At 51.0% G+C, this 20,492-nt stretch overlaps 9 protein-coding genes across 9 annotated transcripts; 6 read left to right on the top strand and 3 right to left on the bottom strand.

Moving 5' to 3' along the window:
* Positions 1–512: 512 nt before the first annotated feature.
* On the top strand, positions 513–2,111 carry PMZ80_008537 (uncharacterized protein; the record flags this gene model as incomplete). Its single annotated transcript, XM_064876937.1, has 3 exons — positions 513–1,559; positions 1,608–1,784; positions 1,833–2,111. The coding sequence occupies 3 exons, from the start codon at positions 513–515 to the stop codon at positions 2,109–2,111; spliced, it is 1,503 nt and encodes a 500-aa protein (XP_064727324.1).
* Positions 2,112–2,631: 520 nt separating this feature from the next.
* PEX12_2 (ubiquitin-protein ligase peroxin 12) lies at positions 2,632–2,958 on the top strand (the record flags this gene model as incomplete). Its single annotated transcript, XM_064876936.1, has 1 exon — positions 2,632–2,958. One exon carries the CDS (start codon positions 2,632–2,634, stop codon positions 2,956–2,958), a length of 327 nt encoding a protein of 108 aa, XP_064727323.1.
* A 62-nt stretch (positions 2,959–3,020) lies between these two features.
* Positions 3,021–4,037, top strand: PEX12_1 (ubiquitin-protein ligase peroxin 12; the record flags this gene model as incomplete). The annotated part of the gene is made up of 1 exon (XM_064876935.1): positions 3,021–4,037. One exon carries the CDS (start codon positions 3,021–3,023, stop codon positions 4,035–4,037), a length of 1,017 nt encoding a protein of 338 aa, XP_064727322.1.
* A 1,300-nt stretch (positions 4,038–5,337) lies between these two features.
* PMZ80_008534 (uncharacterized protein) lies at positions 5,338–6,363 on the top strand (the record flags this gene model as incomplete). The annotated part of the gene is made up of 1 exon (XM_064876934.1): positions 5,338–6,363. One exon carries the CDS (start codon positions 5,338–5,340, stop codon positions 6,361–6,363), a length of 1,026 nt encoding a protein of 341 aa, XP_064727321.1.
* Positions 6,364–6,851: 488 nt separating this feature from the next.
* Positions 6,852–7,414, top strand: PMZ80_008533 (uncharacterized protein; the record flags this gene model as incomplete). The annotated part of the gene is made up of 2 exons (XM_064876933.1): positions 6,852–7,177; positions 7,225–7,414. 2 exons carry the CDS (start codon positions 6,852–6,854, stop codon positions 7,412–7,414), a joined length of 516 nt encoding a protein of 171 aa, XP_064727320.1.
* Positions 7,415–8,542: 1,128 nt separating this feature from the next.
* On the bottom strand, positions 8,543–9,301 carry REX4 (3'-5' exonuclease; the record flags this gene model as incomplete). The annotated part of the gene is made up of 1 exon (XM_064876932.1): positions 8,543–9,301. One exon carries the CDS (start codon positions 9,299–9,301, stop codon positions 8,543–8,545), a length of 759 nt encoding a protein of 252 aa, XP_064727319.1.
* A 2,327-nt stretch (positions 9,302–11,628) lies between these two features.
* Positions 11,629–12,604, bottom strand: PMZ80_008531 (uncharacterized protein; the record flags this gene model as incomplete). Its single annotated transcript, XM_064876931.1, has 4 exons — positions 11,629–11,957; positions 12,017–12,181; positions 12,231–12,319; positions 12,378–12,604. 4 exons carry the CDS (start codon positions 12,602–12,604, stop codon positions 11,629–11,631), a joined length of 810 nt encoding a protein of 269 aa, XP_064727318.1.
* Positions 12,605–15,132: 2,528 nt separating this feature from the next.
* Positions 15,133–17,337, bottom strand: ESF1 (pre-rRNA-processing protein esf1; the record flags this gene model as incomplete). Its single annotated transcript, XM_064876930.1, has 1 exon — positions 15,133–17,337. One exon carries the CDS (start codon positions 17,335–17,337, stop codon positions 15,133–15,135), a length of 2,205 nt encoding a protein of 734 aa, XP_064727317.1.
* Positions 17,338–17,818: 481 nt separating this feature from the next.
* GAL10 (UDP-glucose-4-epimerase) lies at positions 17,819–19,017 on the top strand (the record flags this gene model as incomplete). The annotated part of the gene is made up of 2 exons (XM_064876929.1): positions 17,819–17,847; positions 17,895–19,017. 2 exons carry the CDS (start codon positions 17,819–17,821, stop codon positions 19,015–19,017), a joined length of 1,152 nt encoding a protein of 383 aa, XP_064727316.1.
* Positions 19,018–20,492: the final 1,475 nt, after the last annotated feature.

Raw genomic sequence — 20,492 nt, 5'->3', positions numbered from 1 at the left:
TCAGCTGCGTATGGAGGATATGAGAATGCGGTCTGGACGTGCTGTGGTAAATCTTGATTTCATGGTGCTACATAGATATCTTTGACGATCGTCAACAACAACATCATATCAGTAGTGTCAGTCTTCCAGCGCTTAGACACGCAAATATCTGATACGTAAGCTCCTGAACATGCCGGATGTGACAGTCGAGCAGCTGAAGAAGATAACTTGCGTTGTCACTAGACACCGCCTAGCAAACAAGACACGACTGAGTCTGCGCATTTGGGATTCCGTAGCGCTGATAAGCAATGTCAACCAAGATGACCAGTCACCACAAGGTGGCAGAGCTTCGCAGAGAACAATAAATAGGTCATCTCAATCCTGCCAGCTTCTTCCAGCTCCATTACTTCTAATCTAACCTATCAATCAAGAACAGATCAACTGAATCGATCAAACCTCTTTCCGATCAGAGCCAAAGACCAACAGATCTACCAACCAAAGATCTAACTTCATATGTGATCGGAGTCCTGACCATGCAGATCGTCAATACATTCCTGCTCGCTGGCCTTGCTGCCCAGCTTGGCCATGCTGCTCCTCCTGCCCATCGCCATGAGCGACCACGCCATCACAGAAAGGCGGTGCCTGGGGCTCTAAATGATCATGATATACCTGTTCCAGCTGGGCCATGGGGCAACGGCACATTTGCACCAACTGGTTCGCGGCCGTGTGGAGGACCTACCTCAGTCGTGACGGTCATGGTAACAGAGACTGGCCCAGGCTCGACGCCCACAGTGGCGGCTGCAACAACTCAACAGCCTGTCACATCTGTTTCATCAATGGTCCTGTCATCGTCAGACTTGTGGACACCAACTGCTCCGACAGTATCGGCACAAGATCCCACATCATTGTTGCCAGGGTCTTCGCCGTCACCGTCATCGCCATCATCACCATCCATACCGTCCCAATCTCAGACATGCTCTGGCGACTCATACCTGCCGGTCAATTATACCTTCATGAAGCCGTATTTCGGACTGAACGTGGTCAACACGAAGCCATACGACGTTGCGATTGGTGCAAAACCGACCTTCAAAACACCGGGTGATTGGCAATCGGCACTGAAACTCCTGCGAGACACATTCCCCAATATCAACGCTGTACGTATGTACTCCACGAGCGAAGATGGGCCTCCCCGTGACGAAACAGCCCATCTCATGAACATCATGCTTGCTGCCCAAAACAATGACTTCAGCATCTTGGCTGGCGTATGGAGTGGTGGACCAGGGAAGGTACAGCGTTTCGAACAGGAGCTTCAAGCACTGGGAGATGTTATCCACAAGCATGGTTGTGGCAACCTGGCAGCTGTTAGCGTGGGCAACGAAGACCTCAACTACCTCAACCAGGATGGCATAACCGACGAGACTGTGTTGAACACGAAGAAGCAGGAGACCGCGGAGCTGTTGGTGAAGCAGATGGACCGGGTCAGACAACTTCTGCGCCATAATGGGTGCTGCAATACACCTGTCACTCATACTGAGACCTGGAATGAGCTGACCAATGCCGATAACCCTACCGTGAACAAGGTATGTCCTACACTATGAAACCAAAGATGCCCGCTAACTTGTGTTCAGGTCATTGCAGCTTGCGATCAAGCTGTCATCACGAACATCTTCCCGTACTGGGGCAATGTCACAGTAGCGAAAGGTCCGGAAGTGCTGGCAATCAATGCCAAGCAGACAATGACCCTAGCCAGACAGTACGGCAAGGATCTGTGGTTAGGAGAGACTTCGTGGGCTCGACAGCAGATAGTATGTTCCCTTCAATCACCCAAGATGTCTGTACTAACCTCGAGGCAGGGCACGTTCCAGAACATGTACGGTGCGACAGGAGACGACGCACAACAGTACTTCAACATAGTCGGTTGCCAGGTGCTGAGTGGCAATGGCACTGCGTTCTACTATGTTGATTGGGACCAGGATAAGCCGTTGCAGAACCTGCCGATCTTTGGGTTGTTCGACTTCAACAACCAGCCACTGCTCAACCTAGATTGCTCGCATTACAAGAACGAAATGTACATGCCTGATGATGCGCCAAGTTTTCTGGGAGGCAAAGGGTTCAGCGCTGGGAAAGCCTAGTGAGGTCAGGTGTTTCTGCTTTCGGAGGATCCGTATCAAATCTGAATGTTGTTCATATAGAGCTCTTGAATAGTACCAGCTTTTGCAAACAACACTGCTAGATAGTGACTCATAAGGCGACTCATGATGAACAGCAACAGAGGGATGATGCCGGCTGATGAAATTGCGCGTGAAGGACAGGTACGAAGTAGTTAAGAAGAATGATAAACTTGCAAGCTCGACCCTCACTAGAATACAGACCCTGTATACTTGGAGGCCTTATGGCCTTAGGTTTCGTGAGGCAGCAAGACAGACACGAAACATGCCGAGGCATGTGCTTGGTCGCGACTGCCCTGTACAGGTGAATCACAAATAATTGCTCGAGCACGTTGATATCCTGATGATCTTGTTATCCTTGTGAATACGAACCCTCTAAAAGAAAGAACACTGTGACACTCGAACCTGTCTTCGCTCGAGCCCAAGAAATGGACGACTGACCGGCGCGCGCATCCACGGCACCTAATCAGCTAATGATGACAAGATGGAATTTCTACCAACGTTACTGAACCCGCTAGACGAGAGCAAACCGTCCCTCTTCGAGCTCCTCTCCGAACAACAACTCTCAGCTCTCATCCCTCCCTCGTTACGCTACCTCCTTGCCGTCGCGACACACAGATACCCGCGCTACCTCCTGCGCATCCTAAACAACTATGACGAGCTCTACGCGCTCCTCTCGCTCGTGGTAGAGAGGTACTACCTCCAGACCTTCGGCGGTGGCTTCACCGAGAACTTCTATGGCTTGAAGCGAGAGAAGGTCCTGCGGCTGAGGGGGGAGAGATTCCACGGACTGCGCTGGGCGTGCCGGTAGAAGTCAGAGAACGACTTCAGCTGAAGAACAACCCGAGAGATGTGTGGAAGAATCTGGTCGTTATGGTTGGAATACCATATTTGAAGAGGAAGCTGGATGAGAGCTATGATATACATATTGCGCCATCAGCTAGTCTATCTGTTGGGTTGGGAGGGGTGGAGGGAAGGAGATTCTTCGATCGGGATGCGCTGCCGCCAAATCCGACCTTCAAGCAGAGGATTATGCATGCCTACAAGTGGTTCCTGCGGAACGTCTATCCGTCCGTGAATGCGGCGTATTATTTCAGCATTCTTGCGTTCAGCTTAGGGTATCTATTCGATAGCACGAAATACTCGAGTCCTTTCCTGTGGATGGTTGGAACACGAATACGGAGGATGAACGGCGCAGACTACAGAGCTATCGAGGAGGCGAGCAAGATCAGTCTGGCTGCGACAGCTGGACAGGCCGGTCGACCTGGCCAAGGACTAGCTGGCTTCTTCCACCCCAGAACACTCTGGCCACGGGTGCTGAGCAGTTTGAGGCTGTTGCTGCCAGCTAGTATCTTTGGTCTGAAATTCTTGGAGTGGTGGTATCAGAGTGATTTTTCCCGACAGCTGAGCAGGAAGGCCGCTGAAGGAATAGAACTGCCTCCTCCCATTGTGAGCGGGCAAGGTCTGGTAAGGAAGCACCGAGCTGAGCAAGAGAAAGTAGAGAAGGAGAAAGAAAGAGGCGTGGCTAATATTTCAGCCAAGAGAGATCCACCAGTTTCGAGTACGAGCTACCTTCCAATCTTCACTGTCCCCCCGCCATCCTCGACTGATCTATGTCCTATCTGTTTACATCCGATCGAAACAGCAGCTGCGTGTCAGACGGGATATGTTTTCGACTTCAAGTGCATATTTCAATGGATTGAGGGAACGCATGAAAGGCAGGAAGCATGGATGAAGGGCGAGAAGAACGAATGGGAAGAAGAACAAGACGAGGAAGAAGGAAAGTCCAAGAGTCGGGAGGGAGAGTGGGAGAGTGGCGCTGGCCGATGTGCTGTGACTGGTAGAAGAGTGCTGGGCGGGACAAGTGGCATCAGAAGGATCATGGTGTGAGGGAAAGATCATGAATCGTGTCTCAGATGCACGATCTTTCTGCGCCATGAATATTTCGCTGGCACTCGGCACTTCCTGGATGTCTGCGCCTATCGTGCATCAGGCCCGACGAAACAAAGAAATCGAGTATCGGCTGCGTTATTGATAGCTCCAAATCGGCCAACGGGATGAGTGAAGTGCTCCTTCCTTACATCACCCGCCTCGCATCTTCCACGCCAGATATCTAGCACGCCCCAGCAGAAGGAATTAGTGGCATTATCCGGATGCAAAGTGGAGCTTCAGCATTATAAGTGATAGTATGGAAAGCAATAACGCTTGCTCGGTTGCACGCTTCATATACTTCTTCAAGACGTCAAGCAACGACCCTGAACTTACGCTGATGGTGTGCTCCCGATTTGCAGCAGATGCGTCCAAGTTCTGGGCCGACTTGAAGCGGAATTAGCGGCGATCCGAAGATATTGTTTTGGACTGCATGTTGAAGAGGGAGGTGCAGAGTCGTGTGGTGTAAGGAGGAAGGTGCGACTGCCTCAAGGGGACGCAATGACGTTGTGTCTCATCGGCCGCTGTAAGTTGTGTTCGGAAGAGTCAGCATGCAAATCCTGGCAGGCGTTACCGCCATGTTTTGTGAATGCTTGCGCCTTTTGGAGGGCAGTTTGGCTGCCGTCTCCAGAAACCACCAATGAATTATCTCGTTGCCAGAGAGGCGCCCATGAGCCGCCAGGACTGTTTGACGTGCTGCAAGGAGTCTGCCGACACGCGCTACTACTTTCATGCATAAGCATCTGCAATTGCGCGATAGTGGGCATGATGTGGTAAAGGGAACCTGTACCGCATGATAGCCTATCGAGAAGGTGTCTCTATGCTTGCGAAGCCGTTGGGCAAGACTCAGGCGGAAGGCACGCATGGCCGTGCGAGCAGCTGATTGAGGGAAATATATCAAGTAGAAGTTTGCACTCCAGATTGTGCCGTACATCAAGCCGATTTTGCTTACCCTCCCATGCGCTCATGATAGCGGTATGCAGGTAGTTCCGCACGGTATGCATAGGATCAGTATGGACCAAAGTAGTCAAACTCAGTGGAATTAGGCAAGGTGATGCTCGTATGAACTCAATGCACGTGTCGCGATATTTCTAGTACGCTTCACGTTCAATGCATGCCGTGCGTTAGAATGACGACCGCTCCACCACCCCGTGAGGGGGTAGATGCCAAGACATCACCACTTATATCGACCCTCGTCAATAAGGCTACTTGTAACATGTCTCGAGCTGCCGTCTGCTCGCAACATTGACAAGTTGCGAAGATGACACCGCCAACCACCGAGCGCCACCCAGAATCAAAAGCCACCGCCGAATCCCTCATCCCCCAATTCAAATTCACCAAAATCCTCAACCAAGACCAAAACGGCCGGCGCATAACCCTCCTCGGCACCATAGACACCCAACAAGGCCTCTTAACCCTCGAACGCGCCGCCTTCCCCTCAGAAGCCAGCAACATCACTTCTCTAATCACGAGTCTGACTGACACCACAAACCTCGGCGCAAACGATGTCTACAGGTGGTACATGTCCAATGCCTCGTCGTCCAGCACTCCAAACCTAAAAGTGAACTTGATCTGGCCGTGTACAGAGTCACACATCCGGAAATATACGGCTCAGCAACTACGGTATGTAACTGAGACACCGGATATCTACGCGCGACATATCAAGCCGTGGATTGAGAAAACGCAACGCACGCCGGGACGGATAGATTGGATCTATAATATCCTCGATGGGGTGACGGAGCAGGAGGACGTCGTGTATCGGAGCGCGGGGTTCGGGATGTCTACCGCGGAGGACAGGAGTGACTCTGAGGGGTTCCTGCTGCTGCCAGATCTAAATTGGGATAGGCGGAGTGCGACGGGTTTACATCTCCTTGCGCTTGTTGAACGGAGGGATCTATGGTCGTTACGAGGTCTGAAGAAGAGGCATGTCGCGTGGCTGAAGCACCTCCGGAAGGAGATTGTGAAGGCAGCAGCCGAAGTCGCGACGAGGTTGCAGGGGGAGGGGGAGGCGGACGAGGACCAGTTCAAGTGCTACGTGCATTATCAGCCTACGTATTATCACTTTCATGTGCATGTTGTGCATGTTATGCTTGAGGCGGGAGGGACGCAGGCCGTGGGCAAGGCGTTTGGGTTGGAGAATTTGGTGAGTCGGCTTGAGGGGATGGAGGGTGAGGAGGACGGGTTGGATGGTGTGGATTTGACGTATTTTGTGGGGGAGGAGAGTGAGTTGTGGAAGAGGTGTTTTGGGAGGTTGAAGAGGGGTGAGGAGGTGGATCTGAATGGTTGATGGGGTGTCGTGAAGCTCGAGACGTGACGAGGTAGTTATGGTCGGACTGGTTGAGCGAACAAGCAGGCTTGAACATGCTGCACTGAGCACGTTCCTGCCAATCAACGTGGCTGTTCGACCTTCACACATTTGTGTCTACTATCGGCCACGTTGATCGAATGGGGTGTGGCAAGGTAAGACTGGCTTGGGATGCATGCAAATGACTTCAACCCTGCCATCTCCATTTTACCGTCCTCGTGGTGCCCTCCCTCATACCGATAACCCGCAAGACCACCTCAAGTTTCTTCGAAACGTTCCATGCGGTGAAGCAGCTTCGGACCGAAACGTCGCCGGGAATTTATACCTGAACAAGGACGCATTTTGATGACGTCAACTCATTCCGTTCAGCGTTGTTTCTACCTCTACCTCTAGAGGTTGGACGCGATGCAAGAAGCATAATGCTGAAGCGATCACCAAGGACTTTCCTAGCTATCCGATGCATATCAAGAATGCCTCCAAAGTCGAACAAGCTCTCATTGACTGTGCCCAACCCTCCCCTGAACACGCCAGCTCTAGACGACCCGGAGCTATGCTACTCATACGAGATCGCCCGGGGTGAGATGGGTGTGCTCAGTTTCGAACCATACAAATCTCTCATTCTTCCATACTGGGCCTTCCGAACTGTCCCCATTGCCCAGAATTCTGCTGAAGTTCTTTGGGCTATCTTCGAGTCTTACATCGAGCGAGGGGATTTTGTAGGGGCCGACATGACCAGGAAGTATATTCAGATGGGCATGACTCGTGCTAAGCGATATGCCAATCACAAAGGCGGGAGGTATGCATTTTGATCCTCCTGTCCTCCTCTTGTGCTTATGTCTGTAGGAAATATGGTGCCGATGGCAAGCAGCTGGAGAAATGGTCCGGAGATGACGCTGATGGTAAGCGAAAAGAGAAAGAGGACGCATCCGAGCTGTTCAAGGGATACTGGCGGAGATGTACGTCTGATGAGGAGTACCTCGAGTTGAAGAAGCAGTGGCAGAAAGAGAAGGAGCAATACCAGCCCAAAAGCTAGTGACTGTGGATTGCCTCAGCGAATGAAATCCACTCTTCAACACCCTTCACAAAGGTATCATCCGATGCTGGCACCTGGTCATGACCCCAGATGGTCACCTCTTCGAATGTTGAGACCACTTCCACGATTTTAACTGGCTCTGGAAGTTCTGGTTCTTCATCTTCCTCTGCAGGTGGAACCGGTTCGATGATCGTTTGGTCGGTGGCTTTAAGAACGAGGCCTTGATAATTTTCGGGCAACTTGACGACTTCCCCTCTCAAGCGGCGACCACGAAAGTGCGCAGTCTTGGTGTTATCCGTTTCGGTTCGTGGCTGCCAATATCGTTTGGTCACTTTTGTTGGGCCATTGTGATTTATGCGACATGGAAGGATATTGATGCTCATCTTGTCAGATGTGGGAGGATGCGATATGGTCAACATACTGACAAATTACTGCTGCACGCTCTGAGACTGTTCAAAAAGATAGCAGGAGATGTACACCATTTCAACGCGTCTGAGTTCGGTTACGCGACGCGTTCTCGAGATAAGATAAGATCTCTTGGCGTTCTTAGTGGGGCACGATCGACGCAAGTTCTTGGGCGAGCACAACTTGAAGATGACCCTTCCAACCGCGGACTTAGAAGCGAGAGCAACGCTCGACTACTGTACCGAGAGCCGTCTATATCTGAAAGGAGCGTTGTTGGCTCTGCAGCATCTATGAACTCATTGTCAACTGTTGGGACGAACCAATATTCGGTCTTCTCGACTGGCAGGTACCATATCCACCTTATTATTTCGAAATTATTGTGTAGGAAGCACAGAAAGCAATCATTTCAGTTGGCCTTCAATCCAGAGACTCTATTCCAATGAGGATTGTGGGACAGAACCATGGCCGCGGCGTTATAAATCCCTTCATCTTCGGTATCAGAGATAAATGAAATAGCCAAAGAACCGCATGCGGCCGTATCATAATGTGTCTCCAGGAACCTTGTACCAGCTGGAAGGACCGTTGCTGGGATATCACCGTAAGCCTAAAGTATATCCGAATCGTAATCGTAATCTCAATTCCAGAACACCATGCTAAAACGCTCAAAGCAACACTTTTCATCCGAGTCATGCCATGGTCCTCATTTCCTCACAACACTGCAACCTACCTCCGTACACCCCTCTGCTTCTTCACCTCAAAAGCATCCTTGTCCCTCCTGAACAGCAGCATACAAGCCCGCGCATCCTCCAAACTGCTGTGCTCTCCACCCTGTATCTCCAATCCCAGCAGCTGACTCGCAAGCAAACTCAATTTCGGTGTCCCACCCGCAATCTTCTTGTACGCCGCAAGCCGACTCGTATCCCGAATATCCCTGAGTGGATGATCCAAAAGCAACGCCTTGAAATCATGTCTCAGTGCGTGCCCCACCACGACTCTGTCCTTCAGTATCTCTGCGACCGCTCTCTGGACGTCCTCGAACGTGCGTGCTTGTTTCATATGCACTGGTTTAATCCCCGATATCGATGTGCGCCAGTCTGTAACAGTCTCCTTCGGAAGAACATACGAGTCGTAGACCTGTTCATTATTGTAGTTCACTATACTCACTCGTGCGAGTGCGCTCTCGTAGCCGTCTGGTCCAACGCCGACCATTTCGCAGTCGAGGGCAACGTATTTTCCTATCTCGACATCCTCTGAGAGACCAGCGTTCACACCGGTTTCTACATTGATTTTCTTCTCGATTATGGTCTCCATCCTAGGCTTCTTGCGTTTCTGGAAAGTGGTGGTTTCCGGCTTCTTGCGCGGTAGTGGAGCGGGCTGGGAGCGCTTTCGTTTTAGGGCATTGTGATGGTCGGAATGGGGTTTTTTAGTCGCGATCGTGGATTGTAGCTTCTTCCAATTGCTTGAGAGGTTCTTCGGGTCCATCCCAGCGTTGTGAATTTGTCTGTTTGTTCGCGGTCGCTCGTGGTGTTGATGAAGAACTCAGACGAGGCTCCGCACGAGGCTAGTGAGACTTATTCGCGGCTGCCTCAGGCTGACATGAGGAAACGACGACCATGGGCGGTAGGAAGAGTTCTTTTAGACAACTGCTGCGTCCACAAGTACCTTACGGGGTGGCGTTTGCCGCACCTCGCGCCGGCTCATAGACGCCTCTGCGAATTGAGGATGCCTTGCGCTAAGTTGAGTACTCTCTATCACGATCCTCGAAGTGAAGGCTTCTGTGTCTGCAAATACGTGACCGTGAACGCTGGGTACTTTTCGAACATGGCTAGGATGCTGCTCAAGCCTTAATTAAACCCACATCTAGCTTGAAGGAATCATCAAGGAGAGCTCTGCTTATTACCGCCGTGGCGACAGATGTCACCGTACTACCAGCCGGCCCAACACCGTAAGTGCCAAACTAAGTCACTGTCCACTGTCATATCAAGCGCACGCGGCTGAAAACGGCCGTGGCCGGCCCTACTAGGTGCTTAACGCGATACATCAATGTTCAAATCATCAGGCGAAGTGACAAGCGTGTTTTCACAATCGACAAGAACAACATGATTACCAGCGTCTAGTGTCCCTTCGAGTCACGAGCTATCGCTTCGCGCACTTCTCGCCTACTCAAGCAAATGAAACTCATACAGCTAGACAAAAACATGGGAATACTACACACCAAGACTCGAACCCAGGTCAAAAAAACAAAAATCACCGCGCAAGAATGGTTCTCTGCGAGACCTGTCAGAAATCTGCCCTCTGTCTCGTGATCGACCATCCCCCAAACACTATCGAGTAGACTCGACGCAGGACCTGTCGGAAATCCGCCCTCTGTCCTGCACGCATTTGAGACATCCAAGGATGCTTGACGTGATTTGCGCACCATTTTTGGGTTCTGTCAATTATGTACAGTTGCGCCTGGACCTTAGCCAGCAGCCGCAATTTCGCAATGGCTCGAGAGCGCATAAGCAAGCCACCTGGGGCGCGAGCCAGACACGAAACAAAATACCGAAGGCAATGAGAATGATTGTTACAACTCGAGTTGGTTACAGTGTTGGTCCTTCGTCAGCCGTGATTCTTTGCCCTACACCGTGGTGCTTCCCACATGGCACTACAGTGTAAAAGTGCAGTATGCCACGAATTTTACCAAGCCACAACTCGCAACCACACGCGTCCTGCTTCAACTTCTCGAACCGAAATTCTTCAGCCTCCGTGATTGTCCAACCCAGTTCTTGGAACCTCTTCCTGTAGAGCACGAGATGAATCGTCTGAAGGCAGCGCACTACAACCTCTTTCCCCCAACAAAAGTGTTGCTGCATTAGCATAGTCGTTGTTCACCACGCAAGTGAAGACAATACGTTCAACGTCTGACACTTTCAAAATCACAAACCGTTTCGAGACCAGAGCTGCAGATTCGCGAGTAATATTCGCCAAGAGTATACTACTCGTGAATATGTATACTGACCTGGCCAGTATTCGAATAGTATTCATACTCGCGAATCTGCAGCTCTGTTCGAGACCACCAACTCGCTTGGTTCGAGACCTTAGGGTTGCATCAACTTACCTTCTTGCTGCTGACTCTACCTGTCAACGACATTCTTGTCCGTCCCTACTCGCGAAAGACAATGATATCGGCAAACCTCGATCAACGCCTTAGTGTTAGTCTAGTAAAGGTGGTAACAGCATCTACATTAAGGTTATCACCGCTTAGAAAGCCGCGCAACTTAATGCTCTTGATGCTCTATTAGGTTTGTTGATAAGGTTCCAAGTCATACGCAACTTAAGGTTATAGCGTCGAGGCCTCAAAGCTTCGAAAAAGTGAGTTTGAAAGTCGATGGTGCTAACAAAGTCCAAATCAACCATGTACGTTCGGACGTCGCACGGCTATCCATGCCGTGATAGTGTACCATGCACCTTGTGCATTTTGGTATTTCGCATCATGGCGTCAGGGTGCGCTGTTGGTGATAGTTGTTTCGCTCGTGTATATGCTAAGAAGGACAGCCACGCCACTGGAGTTTGCATCCGAGCGCAGGTCGGGATCCAGATGTGTTGTGATTGTGGACTCCACGCATTGAGCTACCCAGAACGCCTGCCATACAAATAGGGTATCGGAGGTGACTGGAACACCTATGTACATCTGGTCGTAGGTACAGGGTATATCATCTCACAGGTACAGGAGGTGACTGGAACACTCCTGCATATCATCTCATCAGACCTCCCATCCCATCACGTTGCGTCTCAACGACAGCGTCGCTCGACAACGCAAGCCGGACTCACATCGCCGTGCCCGTGACAGTAACATCCTTGGTAACCATCACAACATTTTTAGCATCTTTCGCTCCCTCTCCTGTTGATCCAGGAGGAGATGTCTCTCGGTCAAGAAACACCAGTTTCATCTCGTCTTCGGATTTCCCGCCCTTGACGCGAGTTCGTGAGATCCCGCTGTTGCCGCCGGGAAAGCCTGGTCCTGACTGAACGTAGCCATGTGGGGGGTAGTTGTATTGCGTGCTTGTGGGTGTTGTGTTTCGCATGATGAGGTTTTTGAGGCCGGGGAGGGAGGCGACGATTACGGCTGTGCACATCTCTGCTGTGCACCATGCGTCTGTGGGGATTGTTAGTATGTGGAATGGTGGGCTGGTGAGGGTAGAGGAGGATACGTACTTCCGGCTGCGTCATCGATGCCATAGTCGGTTGCGGCGTATGCGATGAAGCGGGCAAGACTGATGCACATGGTGATCATTCCTAAGGAGAAGGTAAAGGCGAGACCGATCTTCTGACGCCGGCGGAGCTTCAGACAGCTGATGACGAAGAAGGGGAGACAGAAGACTAGATGAGTTAGTGCTGCTGGCGTGAAAGGATGATTGAGTTCACATACGCAGTAGGTCCGTAGAGAAGTTCAACGCCCAGTTCACGGAGAAGTCGGTGAAGGAGTTCCAGATGGAGTTGAGTTGATTTTCGATCGACCTGATAAGCCAAAGGTGTCAGCCCTTGCATCCATCGGCAGAAGGGATTCAAGGCTTACCAGTTATCAGAGATGGGGCTGCAGAGTAATGTATCTAGCAGTACGGATGTGAGGAACGCAACCACCAAATACGCTGTCCCGAAGTACAGCGCCACCCTGAGGCGTCGGAAGCCCGTCGGAATCAACCACCAGTAGAAGGCTATGATCGAGGCCTTTGGAAAGTAAAGACCGACATCGAAGAAGTAGCATGCCAGGAAGACGGTCTGCACACCATGTCGAGTTAGCATATCGCTCTGTACTCTGGGTTTTCTGAAAACCCGTCCGCTCATGGGTAATGCATATCATGTACCCTGAGGTATCTAACTGAATCGCTCAAAAGCAATTCGCCTTGCAGAGGGTGGTCTATTTGAAGATTGAGGGTCGAGATTGAGCACGCAACCCAACCGACCGAACAAGCCCAGCCACCCCAAATAAGATAATCAGAGAGCGTGAGCGCACGACGCTCGAGTCGAATTCGGACCCAACATCGCAATATAGTGAAGAAGAGAGACACGGCAAGGAGGAGCGCTTGAACGGCCTGCATATGACTTAGTAGAGCATAAACGAAGCTACCGCCTTACTTACGATCGACGTTCTAATATCCATCTCAGCGTCACCTGGGCACAGACTTGCGATGGAACTGTTCCTTTGAGTCGCACGGCACCGCTCCAAGGGCTCAGAATGGCTCGCGAGCACACCGTTTCCCTATATATCTGGTAGAACTTCACGGAAAGCGGTAACGAATTCGTGGAACCACGCTAGGCTAACCCAGAAGGTGGCTGTTACCTCCAGTCATATTCGAATGTTGTGGATTCTTTATGGCTTCCGTATTTAGTGCCCTTACTATTGCCTACCCGGGCAATCGGGAAGCAGGATGGGTCATTGCGATTATGGAGACTGGAGGGACCAGAAACAAACCTTCGGGATCTCAGTGATTCAGAGACCAAAGGTGCCCACCGACCATCTAACAGGCATAGCACCATGATCATTTGGTTGAGCGCGCTGGAAGCTGTCGAGACTTGCGCCTCGATCCAAACAGGCCCCTGGCTGTTCGATGTGAGAAGACAGCATCAAGGCAGCTCAGGTTGACTCTTGTGTGAGGAGTCAGTACCTGCGTTGAGGTTAAGCGAGGCTTGGAGATAGTAGCTGGGTTAGTGCACAGAATCAGGGTTGTTAGGCAGATACCAAGGTCGTGCGGGTCGACAGGTAGCGGGCGACATGGCTCATCAGACCACGGTGGATAAGATTTGCGAAGGAATAAAGTTTCTCGAAGCGAAAGATGGAGTAGAGCCAGTGTTTCGGCTGACTTAGCCTAAAGCTTCGCCTAATCCCCGCTGCACTTCGACATCGGCCCCTGGTCCATTTCGCTAAATTTCTTGCGCTGATGGCGTTATCTATCTGCCGTGGCTCTCATTTATCCTCTGTGAGTGGTCGCAAATTCTGCAGATGGCGTCGTGGTATCTTGCACGTGGATCTGGTACCTGATGCAATGATCTTTGTTCCGAGTGGGTGCTGGTAGTGGGCTGCCTCTATTGGTCTGATTGATCCTCGGACATGGTAAGCGGGGCCCTTGGTCGTGCTCGACTTTTCCTGCAGCTTTTAGAGACCATGCATTCACAGCTAATATTTTGGTGGTCTGACACCTTCTGGTCGAGCTGCCGGACGTGTGTGTATACTATGTTGTTGTTCTCTTGACCCAACTCAAGTATCGCTGCATGCTAGGCTGATTGTGCAAGGCTTCTGGGGGTGATGCGGTCCAGAACATGAAATCAAGAGACCACTGGTCCCTGGTTGTACTGTACGAGTTGTAGGGCGAGCTAGGGACCACCGTCGGTAGATCACCATAGTTGGGAAGGTCCGTACAGCCCGCTGTGAGGACGAGATTAACCTTCGGGCGTGAAAGTCAATCGAGTCATTGAAACACAACGCCGCGCGAGGTAGCCACGCCGTTGAGTGAACAAAGTGTAACATGTATAAGGAATCTGCCGGAGACCTACCGTCGGCTTTGCCGGCGTCCACCATACCTATCTTCAAGGTGTTTCGGCACCATGATGTTTATCAGGTTGTGTGTAGTGGTAACACTGAATAATGTTGCAACTTGCTCTTTTGACGCTTGGATAGGGGTAGGATATCTATGATGAACAAGATCATGTGGTAAGCGACAACGAAGGTCACTACCAAATTGATCGCGTCAAGCGCAGATTCGGCAGGTTGGGCGGCCACTTTGATTGTCCGGGCAGAGACTAAGGTACTTACTCGAGTAGGCCTAACCTGGTTCTCTGGTGAGTACAAAGTTTATTTTGTGTAGCGGTCTGGGGTGAGTTAGGTAGGCTTGGACTGCAATCACTAAAGAACCAGGGTTCGACCAGGTATATATCTTACTTAGTACGCACCTGCATCCTGTTATCATGTCCGCATCACAAGAGCAAGTCGTTCAGAGCTCGTTCGTCCACCAAGTCGAGCTCCTAGCAAGGCCTTGTTCAGCCCTCTTCAGTCCGCCAGCTTCTAATGGCGGATATATCTTGCTGTAGAGGAACAAGATTGTGGGTTCAAAATTGCGCAGAACAAAACGGGGTTCTGGAGATCCATGAAGTCGTGCTACTGTAAATCTTTGGACCAATCTGAATCCACACAGGTTGCGCAACCGATTATTTCCGAACATTCCGATTTGTATATATCGGACGATCTCAAGAAGATGCACGACGCCGGATGGTTACTGTATACGGAGTTCGCGCTCGACTTCTCGAAGAGGCTAGATAGGGACCTCACGATGTGCTCACATAGCTTTCCGCTTGAGCTTCGCAACCAGGTCCTTGACTTCACTTGCTGACCCATTACCAGCCTGCTTCTTCTTATCCTTCCTTCCCGTGATCGACTCTCCTTCCACCACAGCCCCTTTGTCACTTATGCCCTTCTGCTTCCTCCTCCTGCTCTCATCCATCAGCTCCTTCATCCCCCTAGTCTGCCTCAACTTCTGATTCGTAGGGTCAATAGCAAACTCATGATTCTCAAACAATTTCCCAAATCTTGGATCGGCAGTATCCATCTGGAAATCATCCTGCGCTATTGCAGCTTCCGCGTCAGCACTTCTCTTATTCTTGTCACGCTTAAATTTATCTTTCTTCCCTTTCCTCTTCTCTGCCTTCTCAATCTCAGCCATGTCGAAGTGCTGGACTGTTCTACCCCCAGCTGCACCAGCAGCACGTGCCCTGCCGTTATCGTCGTCGGCCATGATGAGTTCGAGTTCGGCGCGCTGTTTGGCTGAAGCGGCTTCTTCCGCTTCGCGTTCACGTTTCTTCTTCAAGCGTTCTTCTTTACGGATTTTATTCTTGGCGGATGGGTCATTCAAGGCCTCTTCGTTGAAGAAGGGGTCGTCGAACGTGGGTTGGACGGTTTGTGTTTCTCCTTCGGCAGCTGGAGCTTGGTCGTCGCTGTCGACCTCGTCAGGATTGATGGCCTCGCCGGATCGAGCAGACTTCATTCTATCCTTGCGTTTTTGCTTTCGTTCTTTCTCTTTTCGGATGTACCTTTCTGCTGTGGTTTCTTCTGGTTCTGGGCTGTTCTCGAAAACTGATCTCTTCTTTCCGTCTTCGTCTGGTGCGCCGGCTAGCCCGGAAGAGAAGGTGACCTGGATGTTGCCGAGGGGTGCGTCTTTGTCTTTCTTGCTGCTGGACTTTTTGGCGGGTTCTGCGGTGAAGCCTAGCAGAGCACGGGCTTTCTCTCGTTCGAGCTCCTTCTTTGACTTGGGCTTTTCTTCGACCTTTGCTGGCTGTGTCTTCTCCGCTTCCTCTTCTTCATCGTCATCCGAGGTATCTGAGCCTAGGTATGCTTTCAAATCATTTTCGTCAATCTCCTTCCGACCACCTTTGAATGCTCGCGCTTGAGCCTCTTTCCGGCTCCGGTCTTCTTGATCCCATGTCAATTTGACCTTACTGTGTTGAAGAGCGTCGGTCACAAACTCATTTGGTTTGTAGTCCGCTGGCAGGCGAGCGCACTCGTCTCTTGGCGTGTCGTCTGAAAAGTCCATTTCTTCCGGGACGAATCGCAGATCGAAGAAATTAGCTGTGGACAGATATTCTGCGCCATCCACCGAGTCATAGATAGACTTCGCGGCCTGTTTCGAGGAGAACGTAAGGACAGCGTAGTAGTAGCGTAATCGTTCGAGCTGGTATTGGCGTAGAGCTTGAGAATCGAACTCGGAGCCATCATCTGGCTTGATGATTGCGGCTTTAATGTCTTCGTCGTCCTCTTCGGCTTCCGACTCCTCGTCAGACTGTTCGGCAGTGTCGTCTGCTGCCTTTCGTGAGGCAAATATCTCCTTTGGGGGCCCTTCCATCTCTTCACGCTCCATACGCTCTTTGCCGAACTCGCTCGGATACACTGCAACCTTCAATAGACGGCCCCCAGAAGGAAGGAAGCTGGAGAAGACAGCCATGAGGTCATCAGCTCGAATGTTGTCCCAGTCCAGATTGACTATGGCTATTCTGGTCGAGACTTCCCCTGCTGGTACGTTGTCCTTCTGCGCTTCCTGCTCTACCTCATCTTCTTCTTCGACCTCGCTCTCGCTATCCTCGTCTGTGGAACTTTCTTCATCTGACGAGCTAACATCGAGCTTCCCTTCTCTCAATGGGTCATGCTTCTTCTCAAGCCTGGCAAGCTCTTTCTGGACTTCATCGTCATCGTCGATCTCGTCGCTCACTTCGTCTCCGTCTTCCACGTCGAACTTTTCCTTCAGTCGCCGTGCCTCAGCGCCGCTCTCGACTGGTCTACCATATCTGTCGACCTTTGCTCTCCTCGTGTAGTCTTCGTTCTTGAAAGCCTTCGCAAATCGCTTGTCGAGCTTAACCTTCTGTTTCTTTCCTGGAAGACGATACCTTGGATCAGATTGGATGTTTGCGAATCGAGGATCGGTAACGCGAGCACCACTATCAGTACTTCTGGTGTTGGTAGTTTTACGCCTTTTGGCAGATGGTTCCGACATGGCAAGTACAGATGGGGGTTTATGAGGGCTCAATCGGCCGTTGCAGAAATGTACGAGGCTCGGTTATTATTGCGACGTCTTTCCAGCGGTCGTGTGGCAGTTGGGAAACATCGTTTACAGCCGCAAAGCGCAGTTACAGCCACGAAAAAAAGTTTTGATAAACTTCGGGGTCTCCCGCCGCTATGGTTCCTGCGTCTGGGGCGTGGAACCAAGCGAAAGCCGCCCCGCATGGATGGTGTGCAGGTGCACCATGAGGAAAGTGGGGTACAGATGTCCCTCGAAGTTTGGGAAGCTGCAATGCAACAGCAATAACAAAGGCATACTGCTTCACAACCTTGGTGCTCATCTTGCTGTTTAGCGATCCTGTACTATTTCTGCAAGCTCGACTTGTGTTGTCCCTCACAAACCATCACCCAGCGAAATCTTTTGCCCTTGCGCCGGTGTACTGCTTCTGTACCACAAGAAAGAGAAAACAAGCAAGATGGTGGTCGGTTCGTGCCTTATCACTGGGTGAGTCCCCACTAATGTATGGTGCTCTCAATCTAACAGACCTGCAGCGGCGCCGGCTACATTGGGTCCTTCACATCACTTGCCCTTCTTGAAGCTGACTACGAAGTAATCGTGGTGGACAACCTCTACAATGCCTCGCCCGAAGCACTGAGTAGGATAGAGCTCATCTGTGGGAAGAAGCCGGTGTTCTACAATGTGGATATGACAGACCAGAAAGCCCTGGAAGACGTCTTCTCCAAGCACCCAGCCATTGACAGTGTCATCCACTTTGCTGCTCTCAAAGCTGTGGGCGAGTCTGGAGAGATCCCACTCGAATATTACAGAGTCAATGTCCAGGGCACCCTCACATTGCTCACAGCTGCTGCGAAGCATGGTGTGACAAATGTAGTCTATTCGTCGTCAGCTACGGTATATGGCGACGCTACACGCTTCGAGAACATGATTCCCATCCCTGAAGAATGCCCACTAGGTCCAACCAACCCATATGGTAACACTAAGTTCGCCTCTGAGCTGATGATTGGAGACCACATTGAGGCAGAAAGAGCAAAGGCGAAGAAGGCTGGCAAAACAGAAGATGCTGCAAAGTGGAATGCTGCTTTGCTGAGATACTTTAACCCAGCCGGCTCACATCCCTCTGGTATCATGGGCGAGGATCCTGCCGGCATCCCATTCAACTTGTTACCACTCCTGGCCCAGGTCGCGACAGGGAAGCGGGAGAAACTGCTAGTCTTCGGAGACGACTATTCTTCCAACGACGGTACCTGCATACGAGACTATATCCATATTCTGGATTTGGCACAAGGTCATCTGGCTGCATTGAATTATCTGAGGAAACACAACCCAGGCGTACGAGCATGGAATTTGAGCACAGGTCGTGGTAGTACTGTCTTCGAGATGATCAAGGCTTTCAGTAAGGTTGTCGGCCGTGATCTGCCATATCAAGTTGTGGACCGAAGGCCTGGAGATGTGCTCGATTTGACAGGCAAGCCTACGAGAGCCAACTCAGAGCTCGGTTGGAAGACAAAGAGAACGATGGAAGATGCTTGTGCCGATCTGTGGCGGTGGACTGAGAACAACCCAGAAGGCTACCGACAGCAACCACCGAAGGAACTGCTTGATCGACTAGAAAAGATGAAGTCTGAGGGCAAAGTTGCTATGGCCAGCAACTGAGGTTTCGCCATGTGGTGCGCGGGTTTCTGGCTGGGGCATGATCGAGATGTGGAGTGATGGAGATGACGGATTGCATTTGTGGTGCATTGGTATGATAGATCTTCTTACGAGCAAGCGCCGCGAAATGTCGTATGTGTCAAGATACAATGTCATGACTTCCCATTTTGCTCCGTCAATACAGGCGACCTATTTCGTTTCTCCTCCAGACCAGTGTGCTAAAAGTGCTTGAAATCTGACCCAGGGTGGTAAAGGAGATCGTACAGTAGCACTAACACTGATCTAGCTTAGTGCCAGTACTAGTTCGGGACTTCCGACCTTGACGCGACCGCGACTGCCAGTGCTTTTCTCGCGTCTGATATCCCCAATCACACTCGATAAACAGCATCACACGGGCACCCTCGATACGTCTTCTGTGTATGTCAGTGCTTCACCTCGCATTTTGTCTGCCCACTCCAAATGTTGCCCTGACTCGACCAACTCTTGCTTTCCTCAACGCCACCATGTTGAGTAGGGCAGTCAATACCCACGCCTCGTCGAATCGGCCAAAGGTGCAGCAGCCACTTAACCTGAACAACTCGGCCAGCAACATCCAGAAGCAACCCGCGAACGTGCCAGCCAAAAGGAAGTTTGACAGATCCATAAGCAGCACCAGCAGCTTAGGTGCATTGCATCAGAATGTCTACTTCAACGAGAATGACTTCGATGATGATATTGCCATTGATTTGACAAAGTCACCACAGAAGCCGTCCGATATCAAATACCCATCACTACCTTCGTTGCCTGACCCTCCACGGCCTTCGCAAGGTCACAATACTCCTCCTAGCAGTGCACCTGTGCAATGGTCATCTTCCCCGCCTGAGCACTACAAGAAGCCTTCACCGAAGCTGGTCAGGATGATGCCAACTGTGCAGGAACAAGCACCTCCCAAGAAGAGGCGAACCTTGCCATGGAACCAGGAAAAAGATGCCGAACTACAAGCAGCCACTGGCCTTCAGAAACCTTCGAGCACACAATTCACACCACTACCCAAAGACAAAAATGATGGGGAGAAATATCCTTGGAATAAATCAGCCTCGGCAGTCAAGGAAGAACAAAAAGAGTTAAGAAAGAAGTACGGTTCGAAACAGACTGCTTTGAAATTGAAAGCTGCTCCTGGAGCAAATCCTGTTACCACAATTGCGTCAACACATCTGAGTGACGAGCAGAGAGGTGTGGCTAAGGCAGTCGTTGAAGAAGGCAAGAGTGTTTTCTTTACTGGTTCTGCTGGTACCGGAAAGTCTGTACTCATACGAAATATTATATCACAGTTGCGAGCAAAGTTCAAAAGAGAGCCTGACAGGCTAGCAATCACAGCGTCTACTGGTCTCGCAGCATGTGTGATTGAAGGAACCACCCTGCACAGTTGGGCTGGTATAGGCCTAGGCAAAGAGCCAGCGCCAGAGCTGGTCAAGAAAATCAAACGCAACGCAACGACA

Source organism: Knufia obscura (genome assembly GCF_036327395.1).
Source record: "Knufia obscura strain CCFEE 5817 isolate CBS 148926 chromosome Unknown scaffold_11, whole genome shotgun sequence".
In the NCBI taxonomy this organism is placed as follows: Eukaryota; Fungi; Ascomycota; class Eurotiomycetes; order Chaetothyriales; family Trichomeriaceae; genus Knufia; species Knufia obscura.
The sequence above is the reverse complement of the archived record's forward strand: the minus strand, read 5'-3'. Positions and strand labels throughout refer to the sequence as shown.